Source organism: Serinus canaria, chromosome 13, assembly GCF_022539315.1.
Source record: "Serinus canaria isolate serCan28SL12 chromosome 13, serCan2020, whole genome shotgun sequence".
Lineage (NCBI taxonomy): Eukaryota > Metazoa > Chordata > Aves > Passeriformes > Fringillidae > Serinus > Serinus canaria.
This window is the reverse complement of record NC_066327.1, coordinates 12,125,314-12,140,302: the sequence shown is the minus strand read 5'-3', so window position 1 is coordinate 12,140,302 and position 14,989 is coordinate 12,125,314. Positions and strand designations below refer to the sequence as shown.

Here is a 14,989-nt window from a genome sequence, read left to right as displayed (position 1 = left end):
CTAAGCATCCTGCAGAGCTGGAGACCCAACATAAAAGCCTCTAGTGGTGCACATAATTGATGGGACATTTATGTTGGATTGCAGCTCAGAGCTTGTATCCAGCCCCACTTGCCTGGAGCTCTGAGGACAAGGGAGGCTGACACTGGGAACACATCCCTGGTGGTGCTCCAAAGGGAGGGAGAGGACCAGCCCCAACAGCCAGATCCTCCTGTCCCAAAGCATCACTGCAATAGTGCATCCAACAGCAAGGGATTCCCAAGGACAAGTGCAAGGTGCAGCCACTCTCTGCAATTATCATTATGACAAACAACTCCCAAACAAGCTCTTAAATCCCTTTCTGCTGTCCAAAAGCATAAACAACTCCCCAGCCATACCAGACTATGAAACCTATACCAAATGCAGAAATTCCTCATTCCAAATAAACAGAACTGAAGCACCTTGGGAACAGGTCTTGGGTTTTAAGTGAATAAACTGCACCAGCTTTGGCTTTTCTTTGGGGCAGGAGGCAACTGATAGGATTATCTGAGCATTTCATTAACAAATTCCCTGCTATAACAGCAAACTTGAAATTAAGAGATGTCCTTGCTCACTCTTACAGTGGAAGCTGCAGTTTTGTGGCCTCCCACTGGCTTTTTATACACAGTGGAGGCCCAGGGAGAGGAAGGAATACATTTTTATATCATCACCTAGCAATGCTAGCAGCTGGACTCAGGAAGAGCTTTTCTAGACTCTTCTTTTAAAAAGGACCCACACACAGCAAAGAGACTGAAAAAGAAAGAAAAATCACAGAAGAGCCAGCACAGCCTCCCTTAGACACAGTGTAAATATGCAAATTCATTTTTGCTGCTTTCATGCCACAGTTATCTCATCTGAAAAGAGCAAAGCAAATGTGACCTTCCAGCCAGCTGCAGCACAGCCACAACTGAGCTCCCAGCATCTCCTGGGGACAGGAGAAGCTGGAGGCTGCAACTGTCCAAATGTTAAGTGCTTGTTCAGAGACATCTGCACATGAGATTCCCAACAAGAAAACAAAGCACCCTGCAAAGCAGGCCAAGAAATTCAATCAGGACTCACAAACCCCAGAACAGCAGAGATTCTGATGAAGAACTTGGGTCCCACATTTAATACTGGTCCCACTCACTCCAAAATCAGCACAAGATATGAGCTTCAATGCACAAAGCCCATGGCAAAACTTAGGTTTTGAGCAAAATTTCCTGCAGTCAGTCATTCTTAAACCCAACCATCAGTCCCACAGAGATGATAAGCACCTAACAAGTCACACAACACAAAATGAAAAGGTTTTCACAACTACCCACAGTCTGTTGCCATCTCAGTGTCAGACCTGCAGTGTTCCAGCTGTCTGTGACTGGAGTTTGTCTGTGCACTAATGGAGGAGAGAGGGGGAAAGAAAAAACAAAAGATATTTGAGCAACTCAAATACAAGGACACAAAACCCCCTCAAGCTGAAAAACAAGACTTCACTACTAACTACCTACATTTGCAATTCTGGGTGCTGGCTGCAGCTCACATCCCACCAGCTCTACTCTCTCAGAAAGATATATAATCCCCATTTCTTGGAGGAAGACACAGAAAAACTTTCTGCTTTGGGTTCTAGCATACAAATCCCCACACTTATTAAGCACCAGGGCACTGCTCCCACCTTTCACCTGGTGCCTGCCCCTCCCTGATACAGACTCCTTCTCCCCTAGGCCAGATGTGATTTCACACAGGCTTCAAATTGGCCACTTGGCTACTAACCCTTCCTAGGGCTGCTCCTGGTGTGCTTGGTGGTTTTGCAGTCTGTTGTAGGGCTCCTTGACAAGGCAGGCTGCCTTCAAAGTGTTTGTTCATTCCTGTTCTAGAGAACTAACTCAATGTTAATTACCTCATGCTCTGGTGGGTCCCAGAATCCCCTTCTGAAGGAGATCAGTCTCTACCCTGTTTTTTCCATAAGCAAAATGCCAATTTATCAAAGGGGAACTCTCTCCCCAAAACTGTTCAGTGCAGAGGCTGCTCTGACAGGACCCCTGAGTCAGGAGGGAAAACCCAGGGAGTGTCCTGAGGAGCTCCATCCCTTCTGCTCAGCACTGCCTGCAGCCTCCTCTGCTTTCAGCAGGAGATGTCAAGGCTGTGGGATCCTGGCAAGGGAAGGTCTCAAATGATCTTCTGTTTCCTTGTCTCCTTGCGAGGTCACTAAGCAGAATTTCATTTCAGCATTATCAAATTGAACTACTTTGATCACTCCAGTTATTCTCTTCCTGCCTTGTGTTATTTCCCTCTTGGGAGTAAAATGCCTTTGTGCCAAATTGCAAAGCTCCTGAATGCCTTCACTGCACAGAGCTGCTGTTCCCCTCTCCCAAGCCAGACAGGGGAGCAGGCTGCACAAGATAATCAATGCCTGGATGTGATGGGCACACAAATGAGGAATGTGAGGGATAAGAAGGATATGGAGAAAGAGATTTTTTATTTTTTTGCCAAGTTTACAGCCCCAGTCAAATCTCTTCTTTCTTTGCTTGAAAGTTCACATCAGAAATTTGCCAATGCTGTCCATCACTTAGGAATAACTGTGACTTCTTGGGGATGCTAATTAAGATCTCCTATACAGCATCCAGGAGAAATGCTGCATATCTCCAGGTAGCCAAGGAGTGAGTGTTGCTTGGCTCATCACCTCAGCCTGACTGCAATGCTGAGGACAAAGCTTTCAGCACAGAGGATGCTCAGCTGGTACAGAGCACTGTAACCCTTCTCTTAGCCTGTGTCACAGCACAGACATACCCTGACTGCTCTCCATGCCTTCTGCTGGCTCCTCAGGCAGTGTCATGTCCAGTCTGCAGTCACAGTGCTTGGCTTTACATTGATGTTCAAATGAGGCTCGACACAAGGAACCTAAAAGGCTGCTCAGTGCCTTCAACACTGCAGTGCAATGACATAAGGGCAGAAGGGTCTGGGAGAAAACCACATTCTCAGTGAGCAGGCCAGGTCTGTGGAGTAAACTCCCTGAGTAGAAGATCTGCATAAATGCACACACAGAGGTAAAATATTAATGCCCTGAAATGGCAAAGCCAGAGAATTGCATGCAGAGCATGTTTCATATTCCTTCGTCCTTGCCCTTTTTATACCACAACATAAATGCCTTGTTTTCTGTATTCCAAAACAAAAAATACCCACAGCAAACACTTGTCTCCAGAGGAGGAACACAGGAAAACAAACCAGACCTACTCCCCACACTGCTGCACATCCCTGGGGTGGAGGTGGTGCAGTTTCTCCCACCACACATTGACAAGGTGCCCCAGGGCTGTTCTCAGCAGGACCTGAGGACAGGACACTGTCACTCTAGAGGTGAGCTAGGAGGGGCCTTCTCACAGCCACCCACTGTGAGAAGTCAATTTTCATTTGGCCCACAAGTGTTTAATTAAGATGCCTCCTCGTGGTTACAAAGACAATGGAAATCATTCTGCCTGTGGTCTGTTGCTGTGGTGGCCGCAGGAACCATCCAACACCTCCTGTCTCACCCTTTCCTGTCCTTTTGGCAAGTTTTGGAGCTGAAGCAGTGAATTTTCTCCATCAACAAAGCTTACCCGCAGTAACTCAGGCTGTTGGAGGGAAATTGGCTCCATTCCCTCCCCCCTTCTACTGCTCCATCAGGCTGAGCACACTTCTGGGCAGCTACCGCTGAAGTTTCTTCCAAACATGAGTTTAATTTGTGTTGTACATGACAGAAGTCCCAAACTGGAGCTGACCTGCTAGCATCCAGCTTATTTGTAGCTGAATAAGCAAAACAACCTTTTGCTTTCTACCTATTAGGTCAGTGACATTGATTTCCCCTGACTGCAATGGCTGCAGATCTTGATGCACAGAAAAGGGAGAATTGAAAATACACAGGTATTTCTGGGAGCTGCTGCCTGCTGTGGAAAGTGGGAATTCATGGCTCCTTTCCTTTTCCAGGCTGCAGTGATGGGCTGGCCCTGTGCTGAGACCCTGGTCCCCAGCTGTCCCCAGCTATTCACATTTCCTCCAGACACGTTATCCAGGGTCGACAGAGATGAATAATTAAGTCAGAGGGATGCACTAGGACTCGTGAAGGTGACACTTGGAATATCAGCAGAAGGAAAGAGTGTTGGAACTCTTTTTTGTGTTCAGAGGTCTGCTCCTTTCAGCGTCAAGCCCGTGGTTCATTTGCTGTTGTCACAATCATTAATGTCATTAGCAGCTCCTGTGCTCTGAGGGTGCAGATGGCACCAAGTGGCCTGAAACAGGCTCCAGACCATGTGCTTGGCTAGGAAGTGCCTAGTCCAAAACACAGAGCACCCAACACAATCCTCTTATGGGAATAAACCACGTGGGACTCCATTTTCTTCATGTGGAAAAAGGCTATTCTTTATTCAAATAACTTCTTTTTATACAGTTTCACAGACAGTGTGGGACTCCAGTTGGTCAGTAGTTTTCTTGCCAATTACTTTTATTGGTTAGTAACAAGTTGTTATCCTGTATTCATTGGTCACTCAAACTCCCAGTGGGTATGTGCAGGGAAAGTTTTTCATAAGAGATAGTTTTCATTTTTCTATCTAATGGTTTAAAAACAGTTTATAAAGGTGCTGGTTGTTTTTACCCAGGAATAGATTATGTTAACAAATTGCTCACACCAGGATTGCTTTCACATGGAGAACTTGCAAAATGCTGACTTTGACAAGGCCAGCCACTGAATCCAGGAGAGCAGGCTTGATTTTATGAAACCTTTTTTTGTGATTTTTCTACCTTATTGCAACATCCTCTCCCAAACCTCCAGTGCCACTGGACACCACAGGAGTCATGTCCTCCTGGACAAGAGGCTAGAGGCTCAGAGTCAAATGAGCTCTTGAGGCAGCAGCATCAGAAAGTCTCTCCTATAAAGGCACCCTCCAGCTCCAGAGCTCTGTGTTCTCCAGAGCTGGTGGCAGAGTGAGGGGAGCCTCTCACCAGGGACCTGCAGCAGGTAGCAGACACCAGCAAGCACATCAGACACCCTCCATTAACTGTGTCCTAATAAAAGTCTTCAAAGTACATTTATATTAGAAATGCAGCAAATAAACCCTTAATCATGAGAAGGACTATTCATTTGGGCCTGGGCAGTGGAATTGGTTCATTATATGCTGCTCTTCAGACGCAGTCTGCCTCTATACTTAGAAAATGTCAATTAATTTATGGTTGTGGAGCTTTCATCCCTCTCCTGATAGCTGGCACATCCTCTCCCTATTTCAATTTGTTGGCTCACTTTCTTATGTGAAAGTCAGAAGAAAAGGAGCATGGGAAGCTGTTGGCCAGACAGGGAGAAGAGAAACTGCCCCTAATTTTCCAGTAGTGCCTGAACTCAGCCTCAGCAGCCAGCCTTGACCTGGGGAACTTAGGGGAGCTGTAAGACTCGTGGTTATCAAGCAAGTATAATTTTGCATAGTGCTGAGGGACTACCTTCAGTTAAGGAAGATGGTCACCCAAAATAATCTGTTGCCTTTATGGCATTTTGACAGTAGAGAGGGGAACCCAGAATGCTCAGGATTAGGAGAGCAGACTTCATGCATATCCCTCTCCTGCTCATAAACTCTAACCAAGGACAGCTGCTCCCATCAGCTCATCTGAGTTATCCCTGTATTAGCAGACACACAGGGAATTTCTCTTTCATGGACAATCTGTCTCACTCTGCCTTTTCCTTTCCCAGTGCTGGGGGAACTACAGATAGCCACAATATGGGACAGTTCATCACTGAAGGAAGCTGGTTTCAGTTTCTTTCCCCACTTACTCCTCTGGAACATCCTCCTGCTGACAGTGACCATTCTGCTCTCCACATCTGCTCCTTTTCTCTGCATCCCCAGGGTCCAGACAGAGAGGTCCTGGCCCTTCCCACACAGCTGACAATTGCTGTAACAGAGGAATGCAGGGACAGGCAGCTGCTCATGCTATGCCATAGCTGTAAGCTACGAAGCTAAAAATTAATAACAGTTCCTTGAGGAATAATACCAAAACCACATGGCATAGCTTGGGAACCGCAGGCCTGGACATAGTCTGGCTCATTTTAGAATGATTTTATAGTGTGCTCCCCATCTGCCAGCACCCTGAGGCTGCCCTGAGCTCTGCTGTGTGTCTGTGTGCAGGACTACAGGGTGAACATCTTCCTGCGGCAGCAGTGGAACGACCCCCGGCTGGCCTACAACGAGTACCCCGACGACTCCCTGGACCTGGACCCCTCCATGCTGGACTCCATCTGGAAGCCTGACCTGTTCTTTGCTAACGAGAAAGGGGCCCATTTCCATGAGATTACCACGGACAACAAGCTGCTGAGGATCTCCCGGAACGGCAACGTCCTCTACAGCATCAGGTGAGGTGACTCCACCGAGGCCATCCAAGCCTTTGGGCTTGCTGATGGAAAAGAGAAATTTAGGGGGTTTTTAAGGTGTGAGATCATTCAATTAGCAGTGATGAAGCAATGTGGTGGGAAGGGACCTCTGCTAAAACCTATTGAAACAGAGGATTGGTCTGGGATGGAATTTAACTCATCTTTACCTCTTTCAGTTCAAGGACTTCTACTTGGAGTAGGTTCCTTAACATCCTTAATGTAAAATTACTTCAGATATCTTATGTTAGTGCAAGCCTAAAAACCAGCTGTGCTGTGTGAAAGCCAGTAGAAGCTCATGAACACTCTGTTTTCAAAGCTGCAGCATTTCCTGACCAAAAAAAAAGTAAAAATCATAGAAAATGCTAAGTAGAGCCCCATGGCTTTGTCTCAGCCAAGTTGTCCCCAGTTATCCCTTCATTGCTAGATCCAAGAGTCCATCAGTAAAACTGAACTAATTGCACTGAATTTCCCAGAGGAAATCAGTCTTATCCCCACCTTCACTTCCAACCCCATTCACACTTTATTTTAAACCAGTGAAATTAAGATTGAACTTTGCAGGCTTAGACTGGGAAGCTTTAACTCTATATTGAAAACCTTTTCACCTCATGTAAAATGTAAATTTGCCTACACACCCCATCTCACACTGCAGCTCCCAGTGGCAGCAATGGGAAGGACGAGCAGTGTGGAGCTGTAAAATGGGAAATAAACAGCTTAATGCTGCAAAGTAGATGGCCTCCATCAAACACCAAGGTGGTTCCAGCCCACAGACCAGCCCAGCTCCCTGATGGCCAAAACAATAAGAGAATTGCTACATGTGTGGGCTGAATGGGCAAACCTCACAGTTCTTCATTATAAAAACCAGGCAGGGAGCAAAACTAACAGCAGCAGCTTGGCAGTGAGCCTGGCACAGAGTCCTGTTCCAGGGGGATCTGCAGGGGCACAGAGGGGCACAGGGTGCCCCAGCCCTGGGGCTGCTCTGCCAACAGAGCAATGACTCAGCAGGGAATGTGGAAAAATCACCATGTTCAAGGCAAAAACCTGAAAATATTTCAATTCTTGTTTAAAAATAACAACTTTCCTACCTCACTCATCTCTGAATGAAAGTATAGGTTTCTTTATAAGTACATTTTCCGGTGAAAATTAAAAAGAAAGAAGAGCACACTGTAAATTCAAAGAGTTTGAAGAAGGAGAAATAGTCTTTGCCTTTAAAAAGAAAAATCTCTGTGAGGTGCTGTGCCATTTTCTAACTGGTTCTTTGCTACTACTAGCAATAATCAAACTCCAGGCAAGGCATTTATAAGAAGGTGGACTTTGTCACATCTTCTGTCCCAACATGCCTCCAAACTCAAGCTGAGAATTTCTAACAACATAAGATTTTAAATTAAAGTTTCTTTCCATCCTGATAAGTTTCTTGTAGGTCTGATGATAGAAAAATTCAGTTTCTGTCCTCTGGGTAATTCTGCTATTTCTACATCAAGGCAAAAAGCTGAAAACCCTAAACACTTCAGGGAACAGCATTTTCAACATTATCAAACCAAATAACTCAAGTCTAACTATCTGTAGGAAATCATTTAGTATCAGCTTGCTGAACCAACCAAACATTTTAAGCATAGATCATGGTACAGGGCAGCACAGCAATATAACACAGAAAATGCAGCCTGCACCTAGTGGAAAATGGAGAAAGAAATAGAGGTCTCAAGGGCTCTGCAGGAATTCAAGAAGGTACAGGAGTTCATATTGGCTTAGCACAAGGCATTTTCCCTGCAGAAAATTCCACTGAAGTATTTCTTTCCCCACAAAAAAACATATGATCTTGATCAAACTTCTTTTTGGTGGTTTTTTTATCACACACAAGTGTTCTTTTCAGAGATTTACAAAGAGTGCCAGTCTCTAGAAATGCCTCTGGGGGTTCCAGAGAGTGGGCTTGGGCTTTCTGCTAACCCAGCCTGCTGTGAACCTGAGGCAGGACAGGAAAAGCAGCAGAGCAGTTTGTGAGGGAGCTCTGCTGCACAGAGTCTCAAACAGACTGCAATGAAATCAGCAGCAGGCTCTGCCGGGAATGGGCTCACAGACCCAAATGTTCAGCAGTTCTGATGCTGTCCAGCCCCAGAGTGGGAGCACAAGCAGGAAGAGGTGGATGATCTGTCATCCCCCAGCTCAGCCCCCAGCAGTGCCACTGTTTGCCATTCCCTGTGCTCTCCTCTCTCCTCAGGATCACGCTGACTCTGGCCTGCCCCATGGACCTGAAGAACTTCCCCATGGACGTCCAGACGTGCATCATGCAGCTGGAGAGCTGTGAGTCCTGTGCACATTTCAGAGAGGAGACAGCCTCTTTTCCCTGCTGCTCTCCCCTGCCATCTCCCTTCCCAGCTGCAGCCCATCCCCAGCCCAGCCTTCACTGGAGGCTTGCTGGAGAACCTCTTGCTTAGGATTTTCCATTCATTCAGCCCACGTGGCATTTGCTAGAGAAGCCAAACCTCAAAAGATCCCATGTGAGGAGCCCTGGCTTGCTCATGTTTACACTGGCCTTTCACTCTGCAGGAGAGGTGAAAGTGCTTTCAGCTGCAAGTGGGATTTTTTCTCTCTGGATGAACATCTGCCACTTGTACATGTTGCTTATCCCAAAGGAGGGAAAGATGATGAGCTTCTTCCAGAGAAAGCAGTCGAGTTGGAAACAGTAGAAAACAGTTCAGCAAGGCAAATTCAAGAAAAAAAATGTTATTTATTGCAGAAAATCCATTGCAGCTCCACTGGAGGTGGTTGCCCTGGCTCTTACCATGAACAAGCAGTTTTGCCTCAACCCAAATCCCATTCATGACAGCACTGTCAAGGAAGGCCAGGATGCCCCCCCGCCTCCAAGCTCTCTTCTGCAACACTGTCCCTTTCCAGATCAGTATTTAATGTGATTCATGTGACAATTGTCCCTTCCTCTCAACAGTTGGCTACACAATGAATGATCTCATATTTGAGTGGCAAGAAAAAGGAGCAGTGCAAGTTGCTGATGGGCTGACATTGCCTCAGTTTATCCTCAAAGAAGAAAAAGACTTGAGATACTGCACAAAGCACTACAACACAGGTCAGTGCTGTTAACCCTTACCTGAGGGGTTCAGTGGAGAGGAATTCAGGACTCTGCATTTGCCAGAGTCCCTTGCTCTCTCTGATGGCACTCTGGCCTTGTCCTACACTTCCAGAGATAACAGACATGTGGAAACATATACAGAAAATGAAAAGCTAATGGACATAAATTTGCAAAACCCTCTTGTCCCTGGTAACAACTGCATCAATTCAAGGGTGTCTGGTTGGGATCTTCTCTCCTAGAACCTTCTTTTGTCTTTGAAATTTAACAAATTGACAAAGGACATACTGCCAAAAGGTTTTCTTTGCTATGTTAATGTTCATAGAATCCATAAAGAATCCATATGGTTAAAGACCATATTTTTCCAACCCCCTGCCATGGGTAGGGACACTTTTCACTATCCCAGGTTGCTCCAAGCCCTGTCCAACGTGGCCTTGAACACTTCCAGGGATTGGGCAGCTACAGCTTCTCTGAGCAACCTGTGCCAGGGCCTCCCCACACTCACAGGGAAGAATTTCTTCCTAATATTTAATCTAAACCTTCTCTCTTTCAGTTTGAAGCCATTCCCCTTTGTCCTATCACTACATGCCCTGGGCAACAGCTGTTCATTTCCTCCCCTAACAAGACTCTGGTTTAGGCAAAGCAAGGAAAAGGAGAATCCCTAGACACTGGCTGAGAACAGGAGGCTCACTGTGCCTTCCCAACAACCTCCCCTGTGTCTCCCATCCTCCTCAGGCAAGTTCACCTGTATAGAAGCTCGTTTCCACCTGGAGAGGCAGATGGGCTATTACTTGATCCAGATGTACATCCCCAGCCTTCTCATTGTCATTCTGTCCTGGATCTCCTTCTGGATCAACATGGATGCTGCACCTGCCCGTGTGGGCCTGGGCATCACCACCGTGCTCACCATGACCACGCAGAGCTCTGGCTCCCGAGCCTCACTGCCCAAGGTAGGGAACACCCTTGGAACACCAGGGAATTCGTGCCCCTTTTGGGGACAGCACCTCAGGAAATCCCTACACAGATCCTCCTGCTGCCTTTGCACAATTCCTGTGTAAGGACAAACAGAGCAAATTCCAGCCCCATCCTGAAAATATTTTATATTCTCTATGACTAGCAGCAAAGCTTCCCCTCAGATTCAGCACTCACCACAACTCCCAGTAACCAGGAGCTCTGTACTTTACAAAGCCCTGCAACAATCACACATGGATGTGCACTCTACATTTTGGCTTTTTAGTCATTTGACCATCCTACTTTATAACAATACTGAATTTCCCTTTATGAAGGTCTTCTGGTATGGTGGAATACTGTTTTCCTTGCATATAAACAACCACAATCAAGGCCTGAATAAATTAAAAGCTGTGGAATTATTGCTACTTAAGAGCCCGTGAGGAGTTTCAGTGGCCTGATAACACATTGACATTAAATGAGCATGATTCTGTGTCCGAGTACAGATGTCAGCCACATAAAACACCAAGTGAAAATGCATTTGGGTAAGGAAGCCACCCCATTTCTGTCTCTTTTTCTGACTCCTAGGTGTCCTATGTGAAGGCCATAGACATCTGGATGGCCGTGTGCTTGCTGTTTGTGTTCTCTGCCCTTCTGGAATACGCTGCCGTCAACTTCGTGTCTCGGCAGCACAAAGAGCTGCTCAGGTTCAGAAGGAAGAGGAGGCATCATAAGGTAATACATAAAGCATGAAGGACACAGTGAAATCTGTCCCAGCAGAACACCATGGTCAACTGATCCAAGCCACTAGCCCCCAGGGAGGTCCCCAGTGTCTGGTCAGATGTTAAGGAGGCTCACACACCAAAAAGCAGAGCTGCCTCAATGGATTGTGCCTGTTCTAACAGCCTGCTGACCCCAGGAGTCCAGCAAGCTGGGTTTTGCTAGCTCAGCCAAAAGGGTTGTTCTCAACAGGACAAGTGTCACACGGCAATGTTCTGGTGTGAGTTCTCCTCCCCAGAAGCTGCAGCCAGGGCTGGGGGAGGCAGGCAGGGAGGTGTGAGGGGTGTCTGTCAGAGAGCAGCACCCCCAACACAACAGCCTGCAGTAGCCCAGAGGTAAGTGACACCTCTTTTGTCTCTGCCATCTCCATGTTCAAAAGCATCTGCTTGTCAGACTGACTGCAAGTTCCTCCTGGAAGGAAAGAGCTTTATTCTGAGCCTTAGCCTGCTCCATGCTTACCTGCCGTGGCTGATCCCAATCCCAATCTGAGCATGAACGCAGCTCTGACAGCTCCCCAGCCTGGGCTCCAACAGCAAAGACTTCACCTCACATTAGAAAGAAACACAAAGGTGGCTGTGATCACAAGGCCAGAGGCAGTTAAGAATTGTCCCTATATAACTGGTAGAATCAGGAAAGGGGTTAGCAAAATTTCAGCCCCAGGCCTGAGAGGCTGCCCTCAGGAGAGCATTAAAATCCAATACATTTTCTAGGAGAGAAAAAACAAAGACAATTTTGCTGATGCAAATCTCAAGCAAGCCAATAGGTGACTACCAAGGTCTGCCTTAAATATTCCTCATAGGTTTTTATCTACTTTCCATGATCCATCCCATCCAGAAACCTTCTCCCATTCCATCGTTTCACTGTCCCAGACACTGAAAGTCTTTCCCGGGGTCCAACCTGTCCTGCAGCTGTTCACAGTGAATGCTTGCAGAACTGCTTCCATTCCAGGAGGAAGTGGGGGCTGAGGAGCAGGAATCCCTGCATTTTTAGATTTGTCTCTCTCTGCTTCAGTTGTCCTATCTGCAAAACAGGAGATCATTGTTCATTTGTGCCCAACCCAGTCAGGACCAGGGATGAAAAATGTTGGACAAATGCAAGGGAAAAGAAGTTACAGATGAGACTCAGCACCCACAGATTTTGTTTGACCAGAACATGGCTCTGCCATCCCAAAATCAACAAAGCTTTGGTTCAGAAGATGCAGCTGAACAGAGGCAGAGCTTAACCCACCCACGTGGGTGCCTCCATAGTGCATTTATCTCTTCATCTGGATTCAGGCATCCCATCTCTGGATCTGTGCTATTGTATGCAAATTAGTCTGTTGATAAAACAGTAAGAAGGAAAAGAAAGCCACTAATACACGGACGAGTTTAAGAGATATTTGCCAGAGCTGTTCCACTGAACACAAGGCTGTTAGCACAGTCCCTGCTCAATCTCACAGCTATTTAATTGGAGCAAAGTATATACAAAAACACTTGCAAAAGCTGAATGAACAAGGTTTGCAGACTCATCAGAAAACTAAGCTGACTGCTAATATGTAAATGGTCCAATGCAGCTGCCAGAGGCACTAATTGCTCTGTCCTGATGTCCTGACTTGTCTGGGTAGCTCTGACTGGTTTAGGCATGACACACCAGGCTAAAAAACAGTGAGATGATGCAGTGGTATAGACCAGTCTGGTTAACATGACACCATCATCAGACCCTCAAAGAGTGTATTTGGAAACACTTCCCAGTGTGGCTGGTGATCTTTGCCTTTCTCCTTTGACATGGCACCTTGAAAAAGGCACTATTGTCTTCTCTAACCCCAGTACACCACTCACCAAAACACAGCCACAGCCAGTGAGCCCTCAGCAGTGAAAAGATTAAAAATTCAGTAAATTAAGGATCGAGTGGTTTAGCCAGACATGTTTGTTTGTGCAATGAGAAAAGAGCAGAGGCAGTTTTACCTGAACCCCTGCATTACAGACGTGATGAGAAGGTCCATCAGCTCTGAGTATCACAGAAAGCCAGATGCTGATTTTATTTGGGTAGTTTTGTTTTGTTTGGATATGGCAGTGTCCTGTGTGTCCTGCTCCTCATCCCATGCAGCTGCCCATGGGATGCAGGGGCCATCCAGAAAAGGCACTCTCTTCAAAGGACAGGGGAAGGGGCAGCAGGGCACAGTGGACAGGCAGCTACAAGGGAGGGGGCTGCAAGGTCAGTGTTGGGGGACACAGCATGGATCAGCCTCTGATAATGATTAATTAGTGCCACTGCTCTACAATTAGCCTTGGTGACCTGAAGTCAAGAGACTTCAGATTCTGACTCTGCCTCTGCAAATCACTGCTTAAATAACTTGGACCAAACTTAGTTTTACCTGTCATTACATCCCTGTGTTTAATAAAATAGGGCTAAATCACTCTGGAATTCCAGCAAAGCTTTCACAAAAAAAACCCCAAACAGCAACACCATTTGCCTTTAGATTAGAACACAAATTATATTTTTTCTCAATAACTGGCATTACCACAAGCAGCCATGTCTTACCATTGGCCCACAGAAGTTCCTCACCTAAAAGTTGGCTCCTGGGGGTGGCTGTGGGGTGCCGTGGGCAGGCTGGTTGCACGCTGCCTGCAGAGCTCTTTTCCTGGACAGCTCCTGGCTCCTGCACATCCATGTAACTCTGTAGGAAGCAGCTGCAGCTTTGGCTACGTGAGTTACATGGAGCCCACTCCTTCTGGGCAAGCTAAAACTGCAAAGGCAAAGCAAAGAAGGTGCTGATAGGAGGTGGGTGGGGGTAGGGAGAGGCAGAAGCAAAACAGGGGATGCAATTGGAAAAATGAAAGCAGTGCCACAAACCCTCCAATAGGTCAAAGACCTCCACGGGGTGGAAGTCAGTCCTGTTCTCCACGGGGTGCCTGGATCCCCTGATTTGCATCTGTGCATCACACAGCTGGCACCCCTCTATAAGGCTGATCTCCCAAGAGCAGGGGGTTTGCCCAAGGGTGCTGGGGCACGGTGGGAGCATCTTTCCCGTGCAGAGCAGGACACTGTCAGCGGAGAGCCTTATAGCGAGGGTGCACTGTCTATATCTCATTTTAAGTAGAGTCCCATGCTCAATCTGTTCCAGGAGGACGAAGCTGGTGAAGGCAGATTCAACTTCACCGCCTACGGGATGGGGCCAGCTTGCCTACAAGCCAAGGATGGCATCTCTGTCAAGGGAGCCAACAACAACAACACGGCCAACCCGGTGCCGCCGCCGTCCCGCTCGCCTGAGGAGATGAGGAAGCTCTTCATCCAGAGAGCCAAGAAGATCGACAAGATCTCCCGCATCGGCTTCCCCATGGCCTTCCTCATCTTCAACATCTTCTACTGGATCATCTACAAGATAGTCCGCAGAGAGGATGTGCACAACCAGTGAGGGGAGGGGAGCAGCCGGGAGGGAGCGAGCAATCCTTTATATATGTGCAATAGCAATGCAGCAATGCATGAATTTAAGAATGCGGCAATATCTACTAAAAAAAAACAAAAAAAAAGGGGGAGGGGAGGGGGGCTGGAGGGACTTTTAATCATGTGAACTGAGGGTGTCTGGCACAGGGAGGAGAAAAGAAGCTCTTGATCTGGGGAGCGCAGGGTGGGAGTTAGTTTTACAGCATAGGAAGATGTGGATTGCTCCAGCAATCCAAGCAATGTAATATAGTAATATATATTCATGCTTAATTATAATGCAAAAAGAAAACAAAAGAAAAAAAAAAGACCAACAAAAAAATTATCCTTTTTTAGCCTATTAACAGCTTAGATTCTCAAGTCACTGGAATGATTCATGATTCCATGTGCAGAAACTA

General features: G+C 46.8%; 1 protein-coding gene across 2 annotated transcripts in view; it reads left to right on the top strand.

The window, feature by feature from the left end:
* GLRA1 (glycine receptor alpha 1) overlaps window positions 1-14,565 on the top strand; it is a 36,383-nt gene extending 21,818 nt beyond the window's left edge. Inside the window, exons 4-9 of one of the 2 annotated variants that reach the window (XM_018915690.2) lie at window positions 6,126-6,349; window positions 8,580-8,662; window positions 9,306-9,443; window positions 10,179-10,393; window positions 10,980-11,126; window positions 14,251-14,565. In XM_018915690.2, coding sequence (XP_018771235.1) covers window positions 6,126-6,349; window positions 8,580-8,662; window positions 9,306-9,443; window positions 10,179-10,393; window positions 10,980-11,126; window positions 14,251-14,565 — 1,122 coding nt within the window. The remainder of the gene's footprint in view (window positions 1-6,125; window positions 6,350-8,579; window positions 8,663-9,305; window positions 9,444-10,178; window positions 10,394-10,979; window positions 11,127-14,250) is intronic. The other variant, XM_030229280.2, reaches the window with a different exon arrangement.
* The last annotated feature ends 424 nt before the right edge of the window (window positions 14,566-14,989 follow it).